At 37.8% G+C, this 22053-nt stretch overlaps 1 protein-coding gene and 1 long non-coding RNA gene across 4 annotated transcripts in view; one reads left to right on the plus strand and one right to left on the minus strand.

The window, feature by feature from the left end:
- khdrbs2 (KH domain containing, RNA binding, signal transduction associated 2) overlaps nt 1–15586 on the plus strand; it is a 45646-nt gene extending 30060 nt beyond the window's left edge. Inside the window, exons 6-13 of one of the 3 annotated variants that reach the window (XR_015088779.1) lie at nt 1479–1668; nt 7906–7988; nt 8219–8277; nt 10399–10495; nt 12455–12499; nt 13296–13367; nt 14290–14306; nt 14395–15586. Coding sequence is in view for 1 of the 3 variants with exons in the window: in XM_086045971.1 (XP_085902097.1) it covers nt 1479–1668; nt 7906–7988; nt 8219–8277; nt 10399–10493 (427 nt within the window). In the remaining 2 variants the exon portion in view is untranslated. Of the gene's footprint in view, nt 1–1478; nt 1669–7905; nt 7989–8218; nt 8278–10398; nt 11554–12454; nt 12500–13295; nt 13368–14289 lie in introns of those variants that run through there. The other 2 variants (XR_015088778.1, XM_086045971.1) reach the window with 2 other exon arrangements.
- On the minus strand, nt 1228–21155 carry LOC147139794 (uncharacterized). The gene is made up of 3 exons (XR_015088780.1): nt 21008–21155; nt 14267–14438; nt 1228–1358 (listed from the first exon to the last, which is right to left on the minus strand). It is a non-coding gene; the product is annotated as an uncharacterized LOC147139794 (long non-coding RNA).
- Nucleotides 21156–22053: the final 898 nt, after the last annotated feature.

Genomic DNA, 22053 nt, shown 5'->3' on the forward strand with positions numbered 1-22053 from the left:
CTGTGAAATTTTGGCAGTACATACAGACGTGCTTATTCCAGAAGTATCAAGGAATGCTCATAACGACAAAAAAGTCAGCACCACCAGCAGCACTTCCCTACTCAGATTTACTGCTTATGGCACGCTGATAAGCAATTAGTGTAAATCTCCATGAAAAATATGCACCGCTAATACCCCTTTGAGATGCTGTATTTCTGGCTCACAATAGGCTGTTACCTAGAGGAGGATACACCAAAGCAAAAAAGTCCATCCCGGCCCACCTGCATCACGTTCAAATGCATGTTAGAGGTCAATAGACTGCTGTGCGATGTTCAATCTGACCTACGATCCTGGCAGTGACTCTATTGTCCTATTGTTGGACTACCACACTTTTTCGGACCCTTATACAAACTCTACCCTTGCAAACTTGAACTCAACAGTAAACATGTACAGTATATGAAAATTTACCTTATGGAGGCATCTGTCCATCCATACACTCATAATGTAAACTTATGTTTGCAAGGCTCGAAATAAGCATTTTCGCCCCTCGAACAAAACGCATTAAACACAAAACTGCAATTGGGCCAGCGTTTGTGTGGCAAAATGCAGAGCTGCCAATTGTTTTGGATTCATTGTGTGAAAGCTAACTTGTTACGTCCGTCACACTTCGAGATTGTTTTTATTAACTTACAATTAACTTCCAAATACGGTTTAATGTAAACATCGGTCTGTCTGTTCACATGTAGGTGTGTATATGCAGTGGTTAATCTGTGAGATTTTTTTTTTTTTTTTTTTTTTAAACTGAAATTTAGACTACCAACTACCAACAAACAAAGATTTTCATTAAAAAGTGTTTACACAGGTTGATTATGTACCTCCTCCCAGAGGATAAACATTTTATTGTTCTTGCTATAACTATATGTCACTGGAATTGTTAAGTTGAACAAAGATAGATTTGTAGTAAATGATTTTCAGGCCAATTGGATGTGGCACAACTGATGAGCTTTCACGGTACACAATGCTAGGTGCCACATGACAGCATACTAGTCAATCAATCAATCAACCACATTTTATTTATACAGCACTTTTCATACACGAAAATACAACTCAAAGTGCTGCAGTTTGAAATCCCTGGTCGAGATCTCAGAAACCTTATAGAAACGGTCATCAGAGGACTTTCCCTTTATGTGTGTTATTGTTCGGGCCTTGGTGGAGGTTTGCATTTTACACAGTATTTTGTTGAAGTACGGCAGTATTGCTCAGTAGTGACACATTTCAGCCTGCAATTTCTACAAGCCCACAATGCCAGTTGAGGTGATGCTCATTTCAGGTTTCATTCAGGCATACTTTGCTGCGGGACGACCGCCGACTGGGGCTGCCTGAACACAAAAAGCAATAAAACTGATTTCACTGATTTCACAGCAATTTGCAGACTGTTCACAGAACAGATTCCCAAGGCAAATCACCGCCAAGCTCTTCTGCTTGCTTGCTCTGTGCAGGACCCGCAGGAACACAGGAAGGAGCACAGTAACACCTCGGGGGACGGCTGGCGCGACACACAGCAAGCTCGCTGCATCTGTTTTAACGAGGGAAGCTCAAACCCCGAGAGCCAGGGGAGCAGCAGTAGCGGCAATTGGAGGGTACCGACCTCCTCTGTTAGCCGGCACACATGACTCATATGATGACTATGTGAGTCCAATCCTCTTGCTCAAAGTAAAAAGTAGAGCTGATAGTAATTGCCGTAAAACTGTAAATCAGACTTGCTTTAATCCACCGTTAATGTGATGAGTCTTATTTAGAGGTAGGACAAACTGGGGCATTAATGGATTCCATGATTTGGGAAAAATTGGAGCAAGCATGCATTTAATTCCAGCAACTTTTTTAATTAAAAAGATACTTATAAAATATTTCTATAATTGCTTCCATTGAATTGCTTGAGTAAATTCCCAAGAAAATGGTGTCTAGGTGGGGCACAGGCCCAGGAAGAATGCATTACATTTTGGGTCGCAAACCAGATTAAAAACAAAAACCCCTATTGTGTAAAGGGGAAATGTAAGGAAGGGTGGAACTGCCAGTGCGGAGTAAACATTGTTGATTGGCTATGTCGTTGGAATGTACTGCAACGTCGTTCGAACATACTGTAAAATGTAGGCTAAATGCTAAAAACATAGCATTTTGGCTACAGTGTACTGACTTGCGCATGCGCAATGTGGCATTATGGGAAAACATACATGGCATTATGGGGAAAAAAACACTGTTTGTATGAACATGTTTAAAATGTTCTTGCGACAACAAAAAACACTAAAACTGTTGACAAACATTTGGCGAACGTTTGGCAAACGACCTTCAACGAACTTTGACGTGAACAAGCATTCACTAACGTTGGCCAACAGTCGCAAATATTTGCCCCTTAGTGGGATAAAGGGCTTTCAAAATTTCCCTGCGACAAGAAACAACCTTAAAACTGTTGGCGAACATCTGGAGAACATTGGGTGAACGTTTGCGACCTTGAACGAATCCTGACGAACCCTGACGTGAACACGCATTCGCTACCTACGCCAACACTCCCAAACGTTTGCCCCGAGTGTGTTTCAATCAATGTAAAGTGTGTTTTTATTTTGTTTAAATTAGTTTAGAATGAGTGAAAATGATCAAAAACAATTTGTTTATATGATCTTAGTATATTGGAGATTTTCACTTGGGTTTGGAACATATCTCCTGTGATAAAGAGGTTAATGTACACTAGTCGAATGTGCCACAGGTATTAACCAGCTCATAATGTGAACATCTTTCACATACTCAACTGACTTGCACCCGTGGGTGCTCACACTAGAGGTAGATATCAAAAACACTTCAATTCAAAAGTGAGATTGTCTTTAGATTTTTTTAGATTTTGTCAAGGTCGTTTTAGATTTCAAGGTGATCTCCAAGTTCCAACCAAACATAAAAAGGCAACCCTTTGGAGTGGAGCTCATCCGAGGCTCCCTGCTAAGCAGAGCCCTCCTGTGTGCTGGCATGTGAAGATTGGGCTGTCTGCACAGGGAGATGCACAAGCACAGTCTCATTACCAAACCAAATTGAGTTCTGATGTGGAGCCTCCGTATTTCTGCAAAGTGAAAAAGCGCAACGTTTCTTCTCTTTGTAATTGGAGGTTGGAAAGGAGGTTGGGAGCACTGAGACTAGGGGATTACAGGAAGAGGATGAGTTTGTCCTGAACATTTTCCTCTTTCATATTTTACTTTGGCGGGAGTTTTTTTCTACTACATTTCACAGTTTACTTTGAGTATACTCCAAAGGCTGCAAGATCTTTTTTTCATGTAAGGGTTGTGTATTTTTCTGCCCAATAACTGAGTTGAGGGTCAGTGTAATGCTTATCTCTATGCCAAACCCAACATTTTGAGCGAGCTAATAAACAATGGCTCAGCAGGGAAGGGTTTAGCTCTGCAAAGATGCACCCTGTGTGGATGTTGTGCCAATTTCTCCAGAGGCCGATGACTGATGGACGCTGTCAAAGTGTCAGGATGTCTCCTAAAAGTGATACCATGTCCATGGCACCTATTGAGGGTGGTATTGATTTAAAAGTTCAACAGAAAGTAAAAGGAAGCTGGTAGTTATCATGTTTCTGTGCCTCTTCATAATTTATGAATTCAATATTCTTTCCCTATGTCTTTCTACCACAAATCTCACCTTGCTATAACCTTTCTGGCAACACTGCATCTGCCAGATGGAAGCTACAAAGACACCTTTTATGAATAGGGTTGCAAAGGGGTGGACAATTTCCAATGTATTTCCATTAGAAGTTTAGCAAAGGAGCTTGTGAAATATGGTAATTGGACTAGTTGGAGAGCTCATGTGAATTAATTAATTCATGGGCTTTAAATGGAAATTTAGGGACTGTAAGTTATATGAACATGTTTTGTCTTAAGTATTCATGTATACTACTATATTTTTATTGTTTTATTCAATATTTTTATTTTACTGGTTGAGTTGTTGGTAGAGTTTTCTCCGGGAAGTCCAGGTTCCAACCTACATTCCAAGATGAAACGTCGTCGGTTAATAGAACACTCTTAATTGTCCAAATGTGGTGTGAATGGTTGTTTGCTGCAGTTGGCTAGAAATCAGTGGTAAAGATTATCATGCAATATATATTTTGTCGTTGTTTTCAAGTTCCCATGTTGTTGTTCTTTTAGTTTATTCATACATACTGCAGTTCCCATAATGATTTCACTTGCTCATCTGATGTAACTTCCGAGCAGGTTGTTGCTGATATGTTTCAGTTGCTCTTGAAGATAATAAGACTTAATTGAACAAAACAAAATCATAAGTCTATGATTAAAGCTATTGTACAGTGTTTGTGTGCATGACCAGCATGGGCTCTGTTATTCATTTCCATTCCACAAACTGAGTCAATAGGCAATCTTGTGATTAGGGGACAGAAATATTTCATATCCATAACACATAGTGTACATATGAATTTATGTAATTACAATGATCGCCCTTTTTGTGAATAACTGATCATATGTAGCATGAGCATGCTTGTCACACAAAAGTTCTCAAGAGACCATTTGGGATTAATGAACCCTGTCGGACCACCATGTAGTTAAATGACAGAGAGCATCAAGCTCTTAAAAGAACACAATCAGGATTGAAGGGAATGAATGCATTGAGTGGGGTGGGGGTGTTGTTTTACACTGGCTATATGCCAGAATCAACTGCACTGACACAGCGACAAACATTTTTACTGCATGTGCATGCTTAAAAACAGTCCTGGGCAAACTCAAAAATATTGATGGGCAACCAAAAGTCAGCATTTGCGTTTGGTACTGTTGGTATTCAAGCTCAATATTCAAACAGTTTGATGTGAGATGGCATTTTCTACTTTTGTACATCAGTCAGTCATCTGCACTAAGCTGCAAAATTCCATTTTTTGCTATGATGTGAAAGTGCTTCTAATGCAGATCTCTTATCCAGTCAAAGGAGGACTGTTTTCCAGAGATAACATATCTTCTTTTTCAGCAATCGGCTGATGGTTCCACTGTTAAGATGTATTATTAATATTTTCTCCTCTATCACAGTATGCTACAACAGTATGGGATATAATTTTGGGCGACTTACTTAAAAGGTGTGGTACTTTTATTGAGTGTGCCAGAACAGCATGAAAGGAAGAGCAAAGACAGATTTGAAGAAAGGCCCGATAGCATCTTCTGCAGATGGCCCCAGTACGGATACCAAGGTCTTGAACGATAATGCATTATAAGTGCTTATGCGAGAATGTATTATTATTGCTACTAATAGCATAACATCACCATTAGCATTAACAAATGTTATGATAAACATTTTGAATAAGAAATATGATGTTCATTTGAAGTGCCATAACTCATATTTGGATGGACAATATAAAATTAATTCTATAAAACTTTGTGTGGATGTTTATCCAATCAATATATTGTAGTGTATGAAACTTAATGGTACAATGTAATGTGCAATATAATAAGAATATGTATAAATAAGTACTACAGTATAGTAAAAACAAAAGTAGATGTTGGAATAGCAAAAAATGGCATCACAAAGAGTTGTTTGTTAAAAGGCATGCTAAAAAATATATGAAAATGTAAATTACACTGGTCAACAGCAAATTTTAATCAGAGGGCTTTATGTGCCCCTAAATACATTGTTAATGTTGATTTAAAAAAAAATGTCTTTACTTTTTTTCTCACACGTCAGGTTTTGAGATATTTTCATTTGTAAGTTTGACATGTCGTCGCTGTCCTATGAAAAACACTTATGTCCATTTTTTTTCAATTCTCTTATTTTTATGTGAATGGGGTTTCCGCGTTACAGACATTGCATTGAAAAATGTTTCCAAAATTGGACATAAGTGTTTTTCACAGGACAGCAATGATATAAAAGCTTGTGCAGTACAGATTTGACAATTCATTGTATTTTATGGCTATGACGTTTCAGAAGAAAAATCTGCCTGTTGCTGAACATAATATATATATATATATGGAATATAACATAATAATAATTCATAAATATTACAAAATATATGACTATATTACATATTATATTATTGTTATTTATAATGAAAATCTGACGTGCTAGAGAAAAAAAATAGCGCTTTCAAGGAAGCTTCTGTTTATGTTCTAATTATACTTATATTATACACCTATAATGTGGTGAGTGTGGAAATGGTTGGTCAGATTTGAAATGCATTGCTTGCTTCTGCAAAACCTGAGCCCTGCAACCATAACAGGGCTGAAAAACACTAATGTGATTAAACACAGAGCTTTGGGAGGCTTTGAGGGGGGAAAAAAGAAACTCCATCATCTGTGGAAGCTGCAAAAGACACCCTTTTGAAATGAGAAGAAAAATCCTCCCAGTTTAGCTTTTCTCTGAAAGATGCCTCAGATTTGTGCTTTTTTTCTAGGAGGGGAGCACTTTCTCAGGCCACTTCTGAGGACAACATTCTCATCTGCTGCTCTGTTTGGAAATCAAAATGTTTCCCATTTCTTTTTTTTTCCTTTTTGAAACACATACAACTCACTCTTCTTCCACGTTATTAACTGTATACAAAACTTAAATCGAATGTTAGTCGCGTGAGAAAATGTGTTCAAATTTTGTCCGATTTTTTTTGCACTTTTTAACCTCTTTCACCCAAGCAGCAAACAATGGAACTGAGAAAGTCATGTGGAAAATTGATTCAGCTTATCGCAATTTTGAGGCGATAATAGGGGTTTGATTTGAGCAAGCCGTATGAATAAATAATGAGAGTATGCCTGAACAAAAGCTGCATTTGCAAAGGTGGAAAGCGTGAAGAGCAACAAGCATTCACTGAGACAAAAAATGGTGCAAATCTCATTTTCCTTCCCATCCTGCTTTGCGGTGGCATATTGAGAGGCAGCCCGGCGTGAAGATCCATCACTGTCGGGGGAAATGCAGGTTGTCAACTGATAATGAAGCACATGGCTACGGGCCTTCAGCTCCTTGCTGTCCTAATTATGCCCAATAAGAACCCGCCACCTTTGTGTTAACATTTGATTTATTCCTACCTGCCGTGATAAAATGGCTTGTGTTATTTCTTTTATTTTTACCGATGAGTGTCAAACGAGAAGAACCATGCCTCATTAATTAGAGGACACAAGGCCACATTGTCACTGATAGTGTTTTTCAAGGGATTATCTTGGAAACGGCGGAATCTTGAAAGTAAAATTTGACATAAATCTTTGGAGGAATTGATCCAGCATTGTTATGTTATTGATGGACGTGTGCCTCACAGTTCTGAGGTCCTGGGTTTGATAGTGTGGAGTTCTACAGTTGTTACGGCTTCCTCCCACATTTCAAAAACATTCATGTTGAATTAATTAATTAACTTTTGTCTGCCACACTTTTTCTAGTATTATACAGTAAGTTGTTGCAATGAATAAGGCTCCTCTGAAAGCTTTAAAAATATATTTCCACTTTGTTCCCTGACAAACAACATTGCTTTGTGTGGATGGGAAAAATACATAATATTTTAAGAGCTTTACAAGCAAAGAACAGGCTTTGTCGTTACCAAAATATGAAGGCGACCCTGTCAGAAAACGTATGTATTGTTTGTTTTCTGTAGAAAATTGAACAGGCGTTTTTGTTTGGTATTTGCAGTGTTGTCAGTGGATGTTTGTGCATGTTTCTCTTTATAGCTGCTTATCAGTAGTTGAGCCCCACATTGAAATTGAAGCCTCAGAAGGTGTTCATTTAGCGCCGATAAAGAAACGTGTTTTCCTGCAAACCCTTATCAATAATTGCGACGGGGCATTCATTTTTCCCGTTTCCTCCCGCATTACGGACACTGCCTTTAGTACTAAGCATTGATTGCTGTCACTTAGAGTCCAAATAAATGAGTAGGTGAGTCAACTGTTTTGCTTACACCGTGCTCCCTCCCAGGGCTACGACGATGGATATGGAGGCGAATATGATGATGACAGCTATGATGCCTATGACGATGATTACAGCAATCAGTCGAAGAGGTGACGTTGACACAATAATTTAGCTTTGTTTTTGAAGTCTGCTGTTATCTCACATGCATATCTTGGCATAGCATTTAGCATGTACACACAAAACATCTCCATATGTTGTGTTTTATTCTTTTTAACCAGCAGAGATTTTAAATGGAATGACAACTTTATCATGCATTGATGCATCTAATGAACATATATTGGGATTTACACTTGATAATGTTGATGTCTTTATCATTTAGCATCTCTGAATATTATGAATACGGGCAAGGAACAAGTGACGACTCCTACAACAACTATGGTAAGTGACGATGGTAACTCATAAATTATTTGACCATTTTTGTATTATTCTTTTTTATTCTAATTTTACTATTGTAGTTTGGTCACGAGTGTTGGAATGCATCCTTTAGCTTTTGTGGCTGATATGTCTCATTTTTATATGTAATTAGGATACAATGTACATGTGTGTTTGTATATTAATATTTACATATGTACATACACTATTGCTCAGAGGTTTGAGGGTCCTTACTTTATTTTTTATTTTTTTATTACCACATTCACAAGATATAGATTGTATTCCTGATGTAAAGTCATCTTTGAAAACAAAAACAATTCTTTAGAAAATAAGCACATTTCTAAATGACCCCAAACTTTTGAACTGTGTCATATAAATAGTAAAGCATTAAAGTAACTACATTTTTTTACTATCTTTTCATTGGACAACACAAAAGAAAGCCACTTAGCAACAATGTAAAGTTGTTTTTATAGCAGTGTAAATCTACTGTTCTCTCAAAATAACTCAAATGTGCCATGGCTTAAAAAACAACACACAAAATGAGTATTTTAGGTGGTTAGCGAGACACACTGAACAGGAGTTGGACAAACTAGGAAGTCTGCGGCAGAATTGATTGGGACAATGTAAAAACGGAGCCTTTGTTAAAATGCACATTTCCAAATTATTATGCACGGCAGTGTTTCAAGACATTTCATAGGTTGTAAAGAACCGAAAATATTGCAGCATTAGGGGGGTTGTATTTGCTGAAATCAAAAGCTATTTCAATTAAAAACATTTAAACAGATCAAATTACATTTGACATAGCACCTCCGTTTTGATAGCAGCGTAATAAAATCAGAGAAAAACGCCATAGGCATAATAACTTGGAACGCGGTGGAGTGAAGCCTTGTTGAATGTTGATGCCTTTCTTTTGTTAAGCCCATAAATGATGCACATCCTGAAATGTGACTTGAGGCTTTGGAGCAAGAAAAATAATACAATGTTATGTGAGTTATATCCTTGAATTGCTGAACAAAATAAGCCTCACGGCTAAAGAAGAGCAAGTGTGTTCACCCCAAGGCACAAGGCAGACATATACAACCTCACTCCTAGACCTCTGACTTTGAGAGCTTTAACGCACTAGATCCGTGCTAACTGTTAACCAGCATTCCAGGCTTCCTACCTCTACGCATGGTGTCTGGAAGAATGAAGAGGGCAGTGCCTGTGCACTATTGATAGTCCAAATGGCTACTTCAATGTTGCTTTCTCCTTTTTAGACAAGTTGTATGGATCGGCTTCAGTTCTCGATGATATTTCACATGAGATCTGCTGCTGCTATCTCTGCTGCGTCGTCGTGATTTGAAATAAGGCCAAATAAGGGGCGTGCGTAATTAGCATTTGACAAAAATACTGTAATTGTGTTTAGGGACTTTGCGTTAACTCCTTATTAACACACTAATTTTGACAGCCCTAATAAAAATCGTCTTCAGTAACAATCATTCTTGGAATTTTAATCCATTTCGAAAAACTAGTCTTGATAACATGAGCCTATTATTGTCGTCAAATGTTAAAAAATGCATTGGAAATGTTTGGGAGCTACTGCTGATTCCCTCCTTGGCTCAAACTGCAGTCAGTGTGCCAAAAGGAGCTCCGGGAAATGACGGATGCACATTGTGAAGGTGGAGTGTTTTGCCTGTCTCTTGGATGTGGGCCCTTGACGACTCATTCCAGAAGAAAGAAATTTGATCCGACCACAACTATTTCCCAAGAAAAACACTAATTGACCTGCTTGTCACATGGTGATGGCATTTCAGCTGGTTTCTGTGGCTTTTGCACAACCAAATTCGCACTGGAGTGTTGATGATGATGACCAAAAACCAAGAGGGCAATGATTTGATTTTCTGCTCCATAAACATTTTCCTATTCGGAACCTTGCTCAATGCACCGTGCAAGAGAGGTGGCCGCCTTTTGGTAATGTGGCTTCTAGGGAGGATGGAGCTGCTGGCCGACAGAGGCCAAAGTCCTTGTAAAATTTATTTTGTGTACAATCTCTTCAGATGAAATGTGCTCATGTATTCAGTCACCGCGACAGAACGCGATACCTGTGGACACTGGGCACTAACTCAAATGCTTTTACTGGTTTTCTAGAGGACGAGTGGCCCACTTCCCGTCCCAGTCTCAAAGCTCCAGTTTTACAGTTGACAAGAGGGGGATACAGAAAACATCCCTACGGTCGATACTGAAGGTGCCCCACATGTGACCTGCAATTTATGTGGAATTATTTATATTCATGTCAAACCTTGTTTGTCCATTCCATTCAGATAAAGAACTTTAAGCAGTGGCTTTTCAAAGTGAGATGCAACAGCTTGAGAAAAATAAAGACAAAAATACTTGAGCAATGTGTCAAAGGCAAGTTCAGTTTCTACAGCGAGTCTGGGGAGAGCAGAACACTGCATAAATTAAAGTGGGAAAATAAAATCAGTGTGTTGAAGAGATCAGGTTTAATTATTATTGTCGAAACTGATCTCTGATAAGTGGCACTATGCATGGTGTGCAGTTATGAATTATTTTGGTGTCAGAATCCGGTGTGATGATTATAAAAAAAAAGTTTTTAATTTGTTACTAGAATGACACATTGCAAACACTTTGGAAATCCCCTGCTCTAAAGCACATTAACAGGTCTTATTATTTTCCTCATGATAAGTGGGGAAAATGCTTTGTACACAAATGTAAAAAATGAAAAATTGACTTTTTTTCACTATTTATTTTAAATGTGTGTTATTTTTATTTATTTATTGCCTCTAATCCCATGATAATCAAACACCACCAATGCAACATATGGCACAAGAGTTTTCCCCTGCTGATGAGCAATTTTGTGACTCGCCAATAATTCAAAATGATTAAAATCCACACCCATGAAAAATGAATAAGAATATGATTTCTGTTCACCACTTGTAGTTTACAAATGTAGCCACAATTTTGTAATTGCAGGATTGTGATCACTGTATAGCTTGGAAGTAATTGCATGGTTTGCCCAAAATAATAGGAAGGCGAAAGTAAATCAAGGAATAAAACACAATTCTAAATGACCCCCTTGTTTCCCTATATATGATGATGTCGTGTTAAAAACAACTAATTAGGTCTAAACTCTTTTTTTTTTTTCCATTTACAACCGTTTTTCTCTGTGGTTGAAAGCAATCAAGCAATGTACAGTGTGTACTTTATAATTAGTGCTTTTATTCTGTGTGTCCAATATGTCTTTGTACATAGAGTATTTAATAAAAACTAACACAAACCCCTGCACCATGTGTAAGACTCTCTAAATACAGTACGTTGCTATGCATGTTTGTTTAGTTTTTTTCAGTTTAATTTGCTGACTAAATGCAACAGTTTATGCAATTAAATATTTGCATTTAGACAAGCCTCACTGCTTTAAGAACCCACTAAGATAATCCTATTTATCATTTAAATTTATGCTTAAACATCCCTGACACTTATATAGTTAGTGTTAAGTAAGTGGTAACTTCCTTTTTTAAGTAGTAACTCCCTTATGTAGGAATTCATGTTTTTTTTCCCCTTAATCCATCTTGTGAAGTTTGATGTCAGTTGATTGACACTGAGAATCAAATGCTGTTAAAGAGGTAAGAAGTCCGCTTATATTGTGTTATCTTAAATATTAATATAAAGTGTGACTTAAGAGCACAACCAACAGACGTCTTGTCATTTCTGATTGAAAAAAAATTGCAGCATTTATCTGCCTACTCTTCAATGTCTCTTCTAACATTTTTTTGTCTGTCATTGGATATGAGATCTTGCGATGCATCTTTTAAACCTCATCGCTGCTGCCCAGATAAACTCTAAACAGGTAATTAAAAAAATTGATGTAATATTCAATTCTAACATCCACTAACAAAAAAGTAAACCTGCCCAGAATAAACATTCCTGTTGATTTAAAAGTTCCTCTAATTAGATGCTTATAAAGGCTACATTGTTACCAAATGACATTAAACAACACTAAAATTATATTCTAAATGTCACATGACCTAAGTTCAAAACTATAATACATTCACTTCCAGGCCTTTACCTTAAATTGGTTTACTTTTTTCACAGTGATGGAATGCAGCGACTTCTCAATTGCATGCATGCAAGGATTTACCAAGTTATTATTTTTGATGCAAAATAAAATCTGTTTGCTTTCTTATAGGTATAAAAGCACTGTAGTGGTCAAGACGTTTGGGTCATAAAACAGGTGAGAGGATGCATTTAAACAGATGCTGTAAAACAATAAAACAAACCAATAAAACAAACCTCTGCATGCATATTGTGCAACATCGTGGTTTTTCTCATTGATATAGACGGGCAATAAACATATGATCAAGTTTGGCTCATATCCCTTTGAAGGTTAAATCAGATTCCAATAAACGAATGTAACGTTTTCTATTTGTTTTCATTCACTGTGTGCTGAAAATGTCAACATAACATTAGCACAAAACGGTTAAAGACACTTTAAAAGGCGCATGTTATGAGCACCGTTTACAAAAGAACGAGCAGCCAGGCCACCTTTGTGTAGTTTACAAATATTACCTCATTTTCTTAAACTTCCTACAGGCATTGCAAAGAGTGTCTTTTATAACTCTGACAGCCCATTAAAAAACAATAGAACACAGGCCTGCAATAAAGTACATTAGCCGAAGCTCAAGGAGTGAAATCAATCTTTACAGAACTGCAATTTGATTGGAAGCAATGAACATTAATCAATCAATCAAAACTGAGTCTTGACAATGTTTAGGTCGATGCAATGTTTTGTAGCACTGCAATTAGTTCTACATCAGTAGTTCACCTGAATGGGTCAGTGCCTGTAAAACACTAGTCGCTTCATTAAGTACACCTGCATGATACAATTGCCAGACTTTTTTTCACTTCAATACAAGATCAGTATCAAAGATTTTTCCTGTTTCAATTGTCAGTCTAGGGATACATTTGTATAACACACATTACTTAACAATCTATTCTTGATAGTTACATTTTGTAAATGTTTCTTTTAGGATAATGTAGCTTGCAGAAGCTGCTGCAAGAGGACATGTTCAGCGCTCATCACTGGTCAAGAGAGCAGCGTGGTATGTATGCATGTTTTACAGAAAAGTAGAAATAGTAAACATGTTTTCATATGTACTTCCTGTATTGTGTACTGAAATATCTCTGTTTGTAAAAATATATGTTCACACTGACTTTCCTCACTCCCTGTATGGTTGTACACCACATATACGTCATTTTTGTTAACATTTAAATGAATCCTGTATAGATAAAATGTACAGTAGATGTACTGTATATTTAAGGAACAAGAATACAAATACTTTGAAGTTCACTATTTGTGATTAACATATTAACATTTTCTCTGAACGTTACAGCTTTTTTTTTCTCATAACTTTATTCTTTTCAATGTGGCCCTAATGCTGGTTTGTAATGTCCTGATGGGGGCCCAGGTTTATTTATTTTCATTTTTTGGAAAATGCTGCAAGCCATTGAAAAATGACTTTACATATGTGCTGAGTTATAGATTTTCTTTCTGCGCTACCTAGTGAGGATTTGACAAATTACAATCCTCATCAACCCCTTGACAAACAATGTCACAACATCAAATGTTAAGCTTTGAAGCACTGTTATAAACACACATACTGTATGCAAACAATAAGAACGTAGTTACATTTTATCTTGTTTTGACTCTTTTTTTTTTTAAGTGTAAGAAATTTTAGCACGTCATACATTATTTTTCCTACCTGTCCGTACTGTATAATTACATTTTTAGTCTCTGATAAGTGTTACCGGAGTCTCTCAGTATACAGTATATTTACTGTATGTCATTTGTTCTGCATGCATACATTTGCAAAATTCCTTCACAAATCCATTTCACAACATGCTTGTCACTGCAGTTTTATGGAGGTGTGAATGCAACTGATGAAACTCCTCACCCATTCAGATTACATGCAGGATTTCCAAAAAGGATCATTCTACTCACTGTGTATTTGTCTTGTTTTGCAGAAATACTTGAGTCTAAGGTGCTTAAAGACTTCTCGGCTGTCATCACATTTCTTTATCCTTCAGTCCACACAAAGAGCCACTTTGTGTTTTTTTTCCATTACACAGCCCTCGGCACAGAATGCAGCATGAAAGAAGTGGACGGAGCCTTTCTGTTGACACAAACAACAATTTTGGGGTTTGTGTATGTTTGGATGAGATGAAAACAACTGAGGTTGACTGACAGTGACTTGCCAAGCGTAAGCGATGCATTCAAATTGTGGTCAGTGGACCATTGGTCATCACGTGAATTGTGCGACACCTTCAACTTTCAAGGTAATGCTTTTAATTGTGCTTAGTAGTACAGATAATTGACTTGACTTGTTAGTAAAAAATGAACCTACAGTAAAAAAAAAAACATATATACACATATATATATATCCATCCATCCATTATCTGTACCGCTTATCCTCACAAGGGTCGCGGGGCGTGCTGGAGCCTATCCCAGCTGTCTTTGGGCAGTAGGCGGGGGACACCCTGAATTGGTTGCCAGCCAATCGCAGGGCACACAGAGACAAACATCCGCACTCACAATCACACCTAGGGGCAATTTAGAGTATCCAATCAACTTACCATGCATGTTTTTGGAATGTGGGAGGAAACCGGAGTACCCGGAGAAAACCCACGCAGGCACGGGGAGAACATGCAAACTCCTCACAGGGAGGCCGGAGCCGGGCTCGAACCAGTGGGAACCTTATTTTTAATTATTTTTATTGTTGTATGTATCATTGTCCTCATGTTCCCCTTTGGCTTATCGTTACCGATCCCCTCTATCAATAGAAAAGAGAAAGCAATAAATTTGGCATTGTTTAGCTTTGTTTCTACCTTTTTTCATCATATTTTCCTTGCATTTTAAGGTAAAAGTTAGTGGTAATCCTGGGTGAATTATTATTATTATTATTATTATTATTATTATTATTATTAGTGCTGACCCATTTAGGTTTATAGTGCAGGAGTAGGAATGTAGGTGTGTTGTTTGGGGGATATTTGAAGAGTAGGGTTGTGTTCAGAATAATAGCAATGTGTTTTAAAAAGTGAGCATGCCTCAAGATCCTTATTAGCTTTTAATTCCCTTCACTGTATTTGTATTCTATTCCAACCAAACCCAAATTCCAACCAACGACAGTTAAACAACATTCCACTATATGCATGACAAAAAAAGGTATTATGAGTTGAGCTTTTGTAACTAACTTAAAACGCATCTGAAATATACCAAATGTATTATTTATACTTAATACAATTAAACATGATATGAAATCAATGGCTGAGATCCTGAACTCATTTTTACAAATTTTTCGAAATTAGCTAAAAAGTTGGAGCTCTGTGTCCAGAATTGCATGTATTTCTTTGTCTTTGTATTTGTATTGTATTATGTTTTTGTTAATTTTTGTGAATAATGTGTCAACAACATTTAATTGGTGATGCCAAGTGGAATTCTTTGTTAACTAATATACCATTATTTACAATTCCAAATGACCCAGAACTTGAATTTTTAAAATCAGGCATGTTTTATACTTGTGAACACTTCATAAGATCATATTCAGAAACAAACACATGGTTAGGGCAATGTTTTAAATTTTAATACCAATTTAGCCACTTTTTTGGGAGCTACTTTGTCATTCACCTGTGAGAAGGATCTTCGTGTTTAATTAAAATGCCACCTCTGTGTCTTTTCCTCACGTAATATCCTGCTCAGAGTAGTTTGATGTTTTGTATTGTAGCACTGGCTTGAGAGTGACACAGAAATAGAATGTATGAAATATTCATGTGAACAAGAATATGGCAAAGGTTGCAAAATATTTGTTTGCTGTTTATGCAGTGGCATGATGATACCATCTGCTTATGTGTTTAAATTGCCTGAGAAAGGAGGAGATGTTTTCACATGCAGCATGCTGTTACTTGGTTACTTGCTAATAATGCATGCAGCGGGTACGGTTTAACAATAAGTGATGGATCGTTGCTCTTTGGTGATAACGTTCCATGGCATTTCCTCAAATAAACAACTATTTTATCCTAACAAGAGACAAAATGATTGTTTCAAAATAGCGAGATGAGATGGCGAGCTAGGGAGGTCATTTTCTTTCCATCAGGATCTCAAGGACGAGTTGATCGTATCTGGCTCTCTAGGCCGTCTCTCAATCAAGAGCATCACGCAAGTTGTCAGATGTTGGTTGACACATTGTAACTGCAGGATCCATAGAGGCACGCAGTGGATTGAGGGGAATTAGCAGTGCAAGACTAAATTTCAGAACATTTTAGCTCAGAGGCTTACTGTATGTACATTCCCTTTCATTAACACTAGGAGTATGAGAGCAGTCATTTTGACTTGATTTTAACTTTGATGTGTTATTACTTTGCGTATATGGATATAAGATGCTCCTGGCCTCTTGACTTTTCCCAATTCTGTGCATATTTCTTTCCCATGGTGAAATGTTTTGATATTAAACAATATAAAAATAGTTAAGAGTCATTTAACTACGGCGTTCCAGTCAATTTGACAGCTCTACTTAATCTTACGCATGTCGCGCTGGGTTTCTATAGCTACCAGCGGTTGCATTGAGAAACGCTGCTGGTCACCATGATCGATGAAAAAAAAACATCTTATAGAGTAGGGGAGGCGTTACATGTGCTTCAAAATATTGACGAGTGTGCGGATAAATTGCCCGCCTGACACACAGCGAATCCAAGTCATAAAAGTCCCCCTGGCGAGGAGGAGGAGCCATATCGCGTGTGGTAAAATAAGCCGTTAAATGCGATAGTCATGACGTTGTGGGTAGTGCACGCCAGACAGTCGAAATAAATAAAATAATGATCTTATGTGGTGTTTGTTGACATAATTCCCCCATGGAAAAAAAAGGGTTCCGGCATTCCATCGGGACGGAGATGTTTTGTGTGCTGTACTTCCCATTTACTTCCTCTTCTTCGAAGTGAAGTGCAGTAAAGCCGTTTGCGACATGCGTCTCCTTTCCTGCGGCTCCAAACCAACCAGCTGTATTTTATAACAGCTGGCACGCATGCAGCGCGAGAGCCGCACGGGACAATATAGGCGCTCCGCTAACTGTTTCTCATTCATTTATATGACATAATTTACATTAAATTATACTCAGAACAGAATATTGATAAATGAAATACCTTTATTAGACACTCGAGCATAGAGTAATAATAATTTTAATCGATCACGTCATTGCCAGAGCGCAACAAAGCACAATCCGTCAAAATGACTGCTCTCGTAGTTCTAATAGTATCAAAATACTGGTAGTCCTAGTGTTAATTTCCAAATACACTTTATGTTATGAACCAATTAGCAGCTTGTGCTTGAACTGTTTCGATTTGTACAGCCTGACACTCTTGGCGCTCCGTGTCCCTTGTTGGAGTGGCAATAGTGCGCTGCGGCGCTACTGTATTGTGACACTCTGAATAACCAAACGACACATTTGAACAACGCCCCGAGTTTCTGAGCAGTCGGAGTGGTGAAGAATGTGCTTGGAGGCTACTCGTGGCTAGGTTACCGGTTGTATGGTGCACACTAAAAACAACTTTTCTTTCAAAAGCAAAATTCAAACTATATTTGAAGAAAAAAAAATAGATTTTCAAATGGACGCAAACTGACTATTCAAGTCATGGCTATCAAGTCAAAATCAAGTAGAGTCTCATGAATGTCAAGTCAAATTAAAGTTAAATCTTTAAGAAGTTTTTGCCAAGCAAGTGTCAAGTGATACAATCAGTCCCCCAGCTCTGCAATGTTGTAAGATAATTAGCCTGAATAGGTTTATGAAATAAAAATGATACCCAACTTTGCCTTTTTAATATTATATTACAGTGTATGGTCATTATTGTTTCTTATTGACTGAAAATAGTCTTTGCCCGTTACCCCATTTTAAATTGTGGATCAAATATTGTATATTTGGTATCAGATTTTTTTCTGAGATTGCAGAATATTAGAAACACTACCACAAATGACAACCACAATTTTATTTTAGCAGATCTACTTATACAGCTGCACAATGATCCAGAATCCAAAATAAGGGTTTAAAATCACCTGAGTGTAAAAAGGCCACTTTGCAGAGCAGAGTCAAATTCCCTGACGGTTTCTGATGATTTTCATGTTGTTTGCTGTGACAGCAAGCTGGGATCTAAGCCAGGTGACAGAAGGTAACTGTGTTTAGCTTGAGCTGCACATTTGTTCTAGAAAGTTGTTCACCACCGCAGACCGTCTGCTATCTCAAAGTGTATTTAGTATGAAAGCCTTCTTCCCCCCTCGAGCTTATTAGAGTTATTTTTGCAGCGATGATGAGCTTTGACATGTTGTGTTGTTGGTGCGTGGATTGACTAAACAGTGAGAGCACTGCGCCAACATTTCACCACAAATAAAGCGCTAGTTTTCATGCAACTTTTCCCTTTCCAGTTTAGGATTGTTGCAGGTGTTCAAACAATACCCACCACAATGCAATGCCGCACAAATGCCTTTTTTTACACCAGTTTGCGGGAATACAAAATATATTAGCTGGGTAAAACTTTGATATACTGTATATCGGCTAGCATGCTGGAGATTGAATTTCAGGATAGTTTATCTCAAGGTCGTGTGGTCCATACATTTAAATTCAAGATCAAAGTAACGGTCAAAAGGTCGCATGACCTCAATGTATCCCAACCCTTTAAAAAAACATTATGTATAAAATCCTTGTTGAATTTCCTTTCAAACAATCTTTCTTTTCAGAGTGGGCCCAGTAATCTCAGAGATATTGGGGGCGTGAAGGTTGGCTTCCACACCCGTTTTTGCCCAAATCTGAACAATTTGGCGGGACACATTTCCCTCAAACCGCTGGTGTGGTGTTCAAAAAGTTTGGATTTAGTGTTGTAAGATGATCATGAACAAATATGCAAAATTTCGTCAAATTCTGAGACGGCTGGGTTGACTCCATTAGGTGAATTGCGCAAGAATGATCCCAGTGTAAAATGGCTTAAAAACAAGAAATACAATAAGCCGCAATACAGCGGGGGGGAGGTAAAATCACAATGATAAAAATGTAAAATTCTGCCCACAATTTTTTAGGCCGAGGATGCAATAGGTTTCTCTTGTATCACAGTATTTTTCTTTCATTTCATTTTCAAGCAAGCTAAAATTGACAAGACAATTTGTCCTCTCATTATATCGTCATCGCCTGTTATATTTCCATGCCTTCGCTGAAGCGCAGCATGCCAAAATGGAACACAAGTCTCTCATCACTTCTCTGCAGTTGTTTACCACATGTGTAGTTCTTCACTTATGTATGCTGCTTCCATCTCATTCACTGGCACCTCATTGATCATCTTCCAAGCCTCCTCACAATGCAAATTAAATCCCCGTCATTATTTCAGGTGAGGAGCTACAATCGTGCAAGTCCAATCAGCTTACATGCGGCGTATACAAGGCAGACAATGAAGGCACGTCGGGCTTCAATGTTATTTTTCATTTCTTTCATCTGCGCACCCCCTCCTGAGGTCAGCGCAATGACATGTCAGATAAACGCCTCAGACGACAGCAGCTGTGATGGGGGTGTCAAGTTCAGCATCACCAATGTCCCCAATGAGGTGTTTTTTTTCTGGTTTAGCACAAATTGTTTATCTCCTTTCACATCTGAGCTGTTGGATTCAACGGGGACGACAAAACAAGCTAATCGAATTGGTATTTGAATATCACTGGGTGAGCCATTCAGCCCACACTTGTTATAATAATCCAGTCAGCAGATCAAGGTCATTTTAGAATGTTGAATCAAGACTCAGAGCATGACATTTTGTCGACAACATCTTTTTTGTAATACAATATAGCTTTTGGAATCTATTGCATTTAGGCAACTATGCTATATTTACAAAGATATGAATGATCTGTTTTTAATTGATAATGGCTGTGTCAACCAATGAGACTTTTTTATTGGACTTTGAAGGCATAACTAACGTCGTGGCTCTTGAGCGTTTGAGTAGATTTCACTCCAGGGCTCCATTTCAATGGTTATACAATTTAATGTTAGGCACACAGTTTGCATTCATGATTATTTTCATATTTGTGTTGTTCCAACCACGAGGTTCACAATGTTACGTACAGTAACTGTCTGGTTTCTGGGTAAGTTGTTGCTATGCCAACACGCAACTTCAAGAATTGTTTTGACTACATGAACGAGTGAGTTATGGCACACACACATAGCTTTAATATAACTCACATAAATGTAACAGGATTCACATGACCTTAAGTCTAATATAAGGCCTTGATAAAGCATACGTAGTCTACGTAAGTCTATAAATTGTTAAATTAGAACTGGATCTCACTGGCGAGGAGTCGCACCTGGTAAGGCAACTGGTCTTAACTTTTTGAGGTCTTTTTTTTTTTTTTTTTTTAACTTTTTGCTTTGTTCCTCAAGTGAAAATAACTGGGGACAAACTATTCTCTCAAGTAATTATTTCTCACTTCATGCAATAGTTTTCTCATGTTCGAAAATTTTACTTCATTTAGCATCTACGCTAATGCTAATACGGTTTACGTGGTGACGACCAGGCTGGTCTACGTATAATAAAGGTTACCTAGTCAAACATGTTTTGTTTGACCTTGTTTGATGTGTTCAGTGCAGTAATTTTAGTGCGGTACAGTATTGTCATCATAACCTTGACAAAATCCTAACAGCAAAGGCATTCCATAAAATGTACGTACCGGTAGTTGAGACATGAGTGGATTATTTCTAGGCTGCTGCTTTGTTGCGGTGGTAAAGTGCCCTGGAGGGCTGAAGCAGTAAACTGTTGAAGTCAATTATGAGCTCAAGTTTACCTCATCTTATCAGAGAGGCAGCCCGCGGGGTTGCATTAGTGTGTCTTTTTTGGGATGGGGAAAAAAAGGCTCAAATATATGTATTTTTATGAAGGAGTCTTCGACAAGGATGATGTGGAATTTCATTCAAAATTAATCTGATTCTTTTATAGGTATTTCTTATCTGATTTAATAACCGTATTAACTGTTTTCCCCTGCAGCCTACAAAGATTAAAATATTTGAGGCGGTATCCCGACATGAACCACAATTATTAAAAATATTGAGTCATCATCAGTGTGTACTTTTAAAACCTGTTCAGGTGTTAAAATCCTGTGGTGTCAGTGCTTTTGCAGCTTGCACTGCAGCCACAAAATCTGCCCACGTGTGCAAGCTACCTGCACTGTCAAGCGACTGACAATCACGAGGAAAGGGAAAATTGCACTTCTATTGTGAGAGCTGCTGGTGGAGCTGTGAAGATGAAAAATGTATGTGAGCGGTGAAGAAAAAAAAAAAGGCCTCACGAGGGAGTGAATCTACGGACCACAAGAAAAAGATTACCCAGTGCAGCTGCGTGAGAGGCGGGGCCTCTCTTTTCAACGCTGTCTCTTCAAGCTATCATTCCTGTAACCGTTCATTCTTCAATACATGTCCAGTGTCAGGTGGGATTTAATGGTGCGAATAAATTGTGTGGACACGAAGGTCTTGCAGTGATAAATTAAATGTTTTGGAACGTGTGAAGCTTTGAAAACAATTTCATTTTTCAGCTGTGTACAAATTGAGCATTACGTGAGGGGCCGAACTTAAGACATATTGGAGAAGGATGGTTTGGTGTCATGCTTTGTGGGCATTGACAATGACTGACTATAATCACTAGAACCGCTGCACTCCTTTGCAGGAGTATAAAATTCTGCCCATATATATATATATATATATATATATATGATATATATAT

This window comes from Filicampus tigris, chromosome 11 (genome assembly GCF_054856515.1).
Source record: "Filicampus tigris isolate MCC_2025a chromosome 11, RoL_Ftig_1.0, whole genome shotgun sequence".
In the NCBI taxonomy this organism is placed as follows: Eukaryota; Metazoa; Chordata; class Actinopteri; order Syngnathiformes; family Syngnathidae; genus Filicampus; species Filicampus tigris.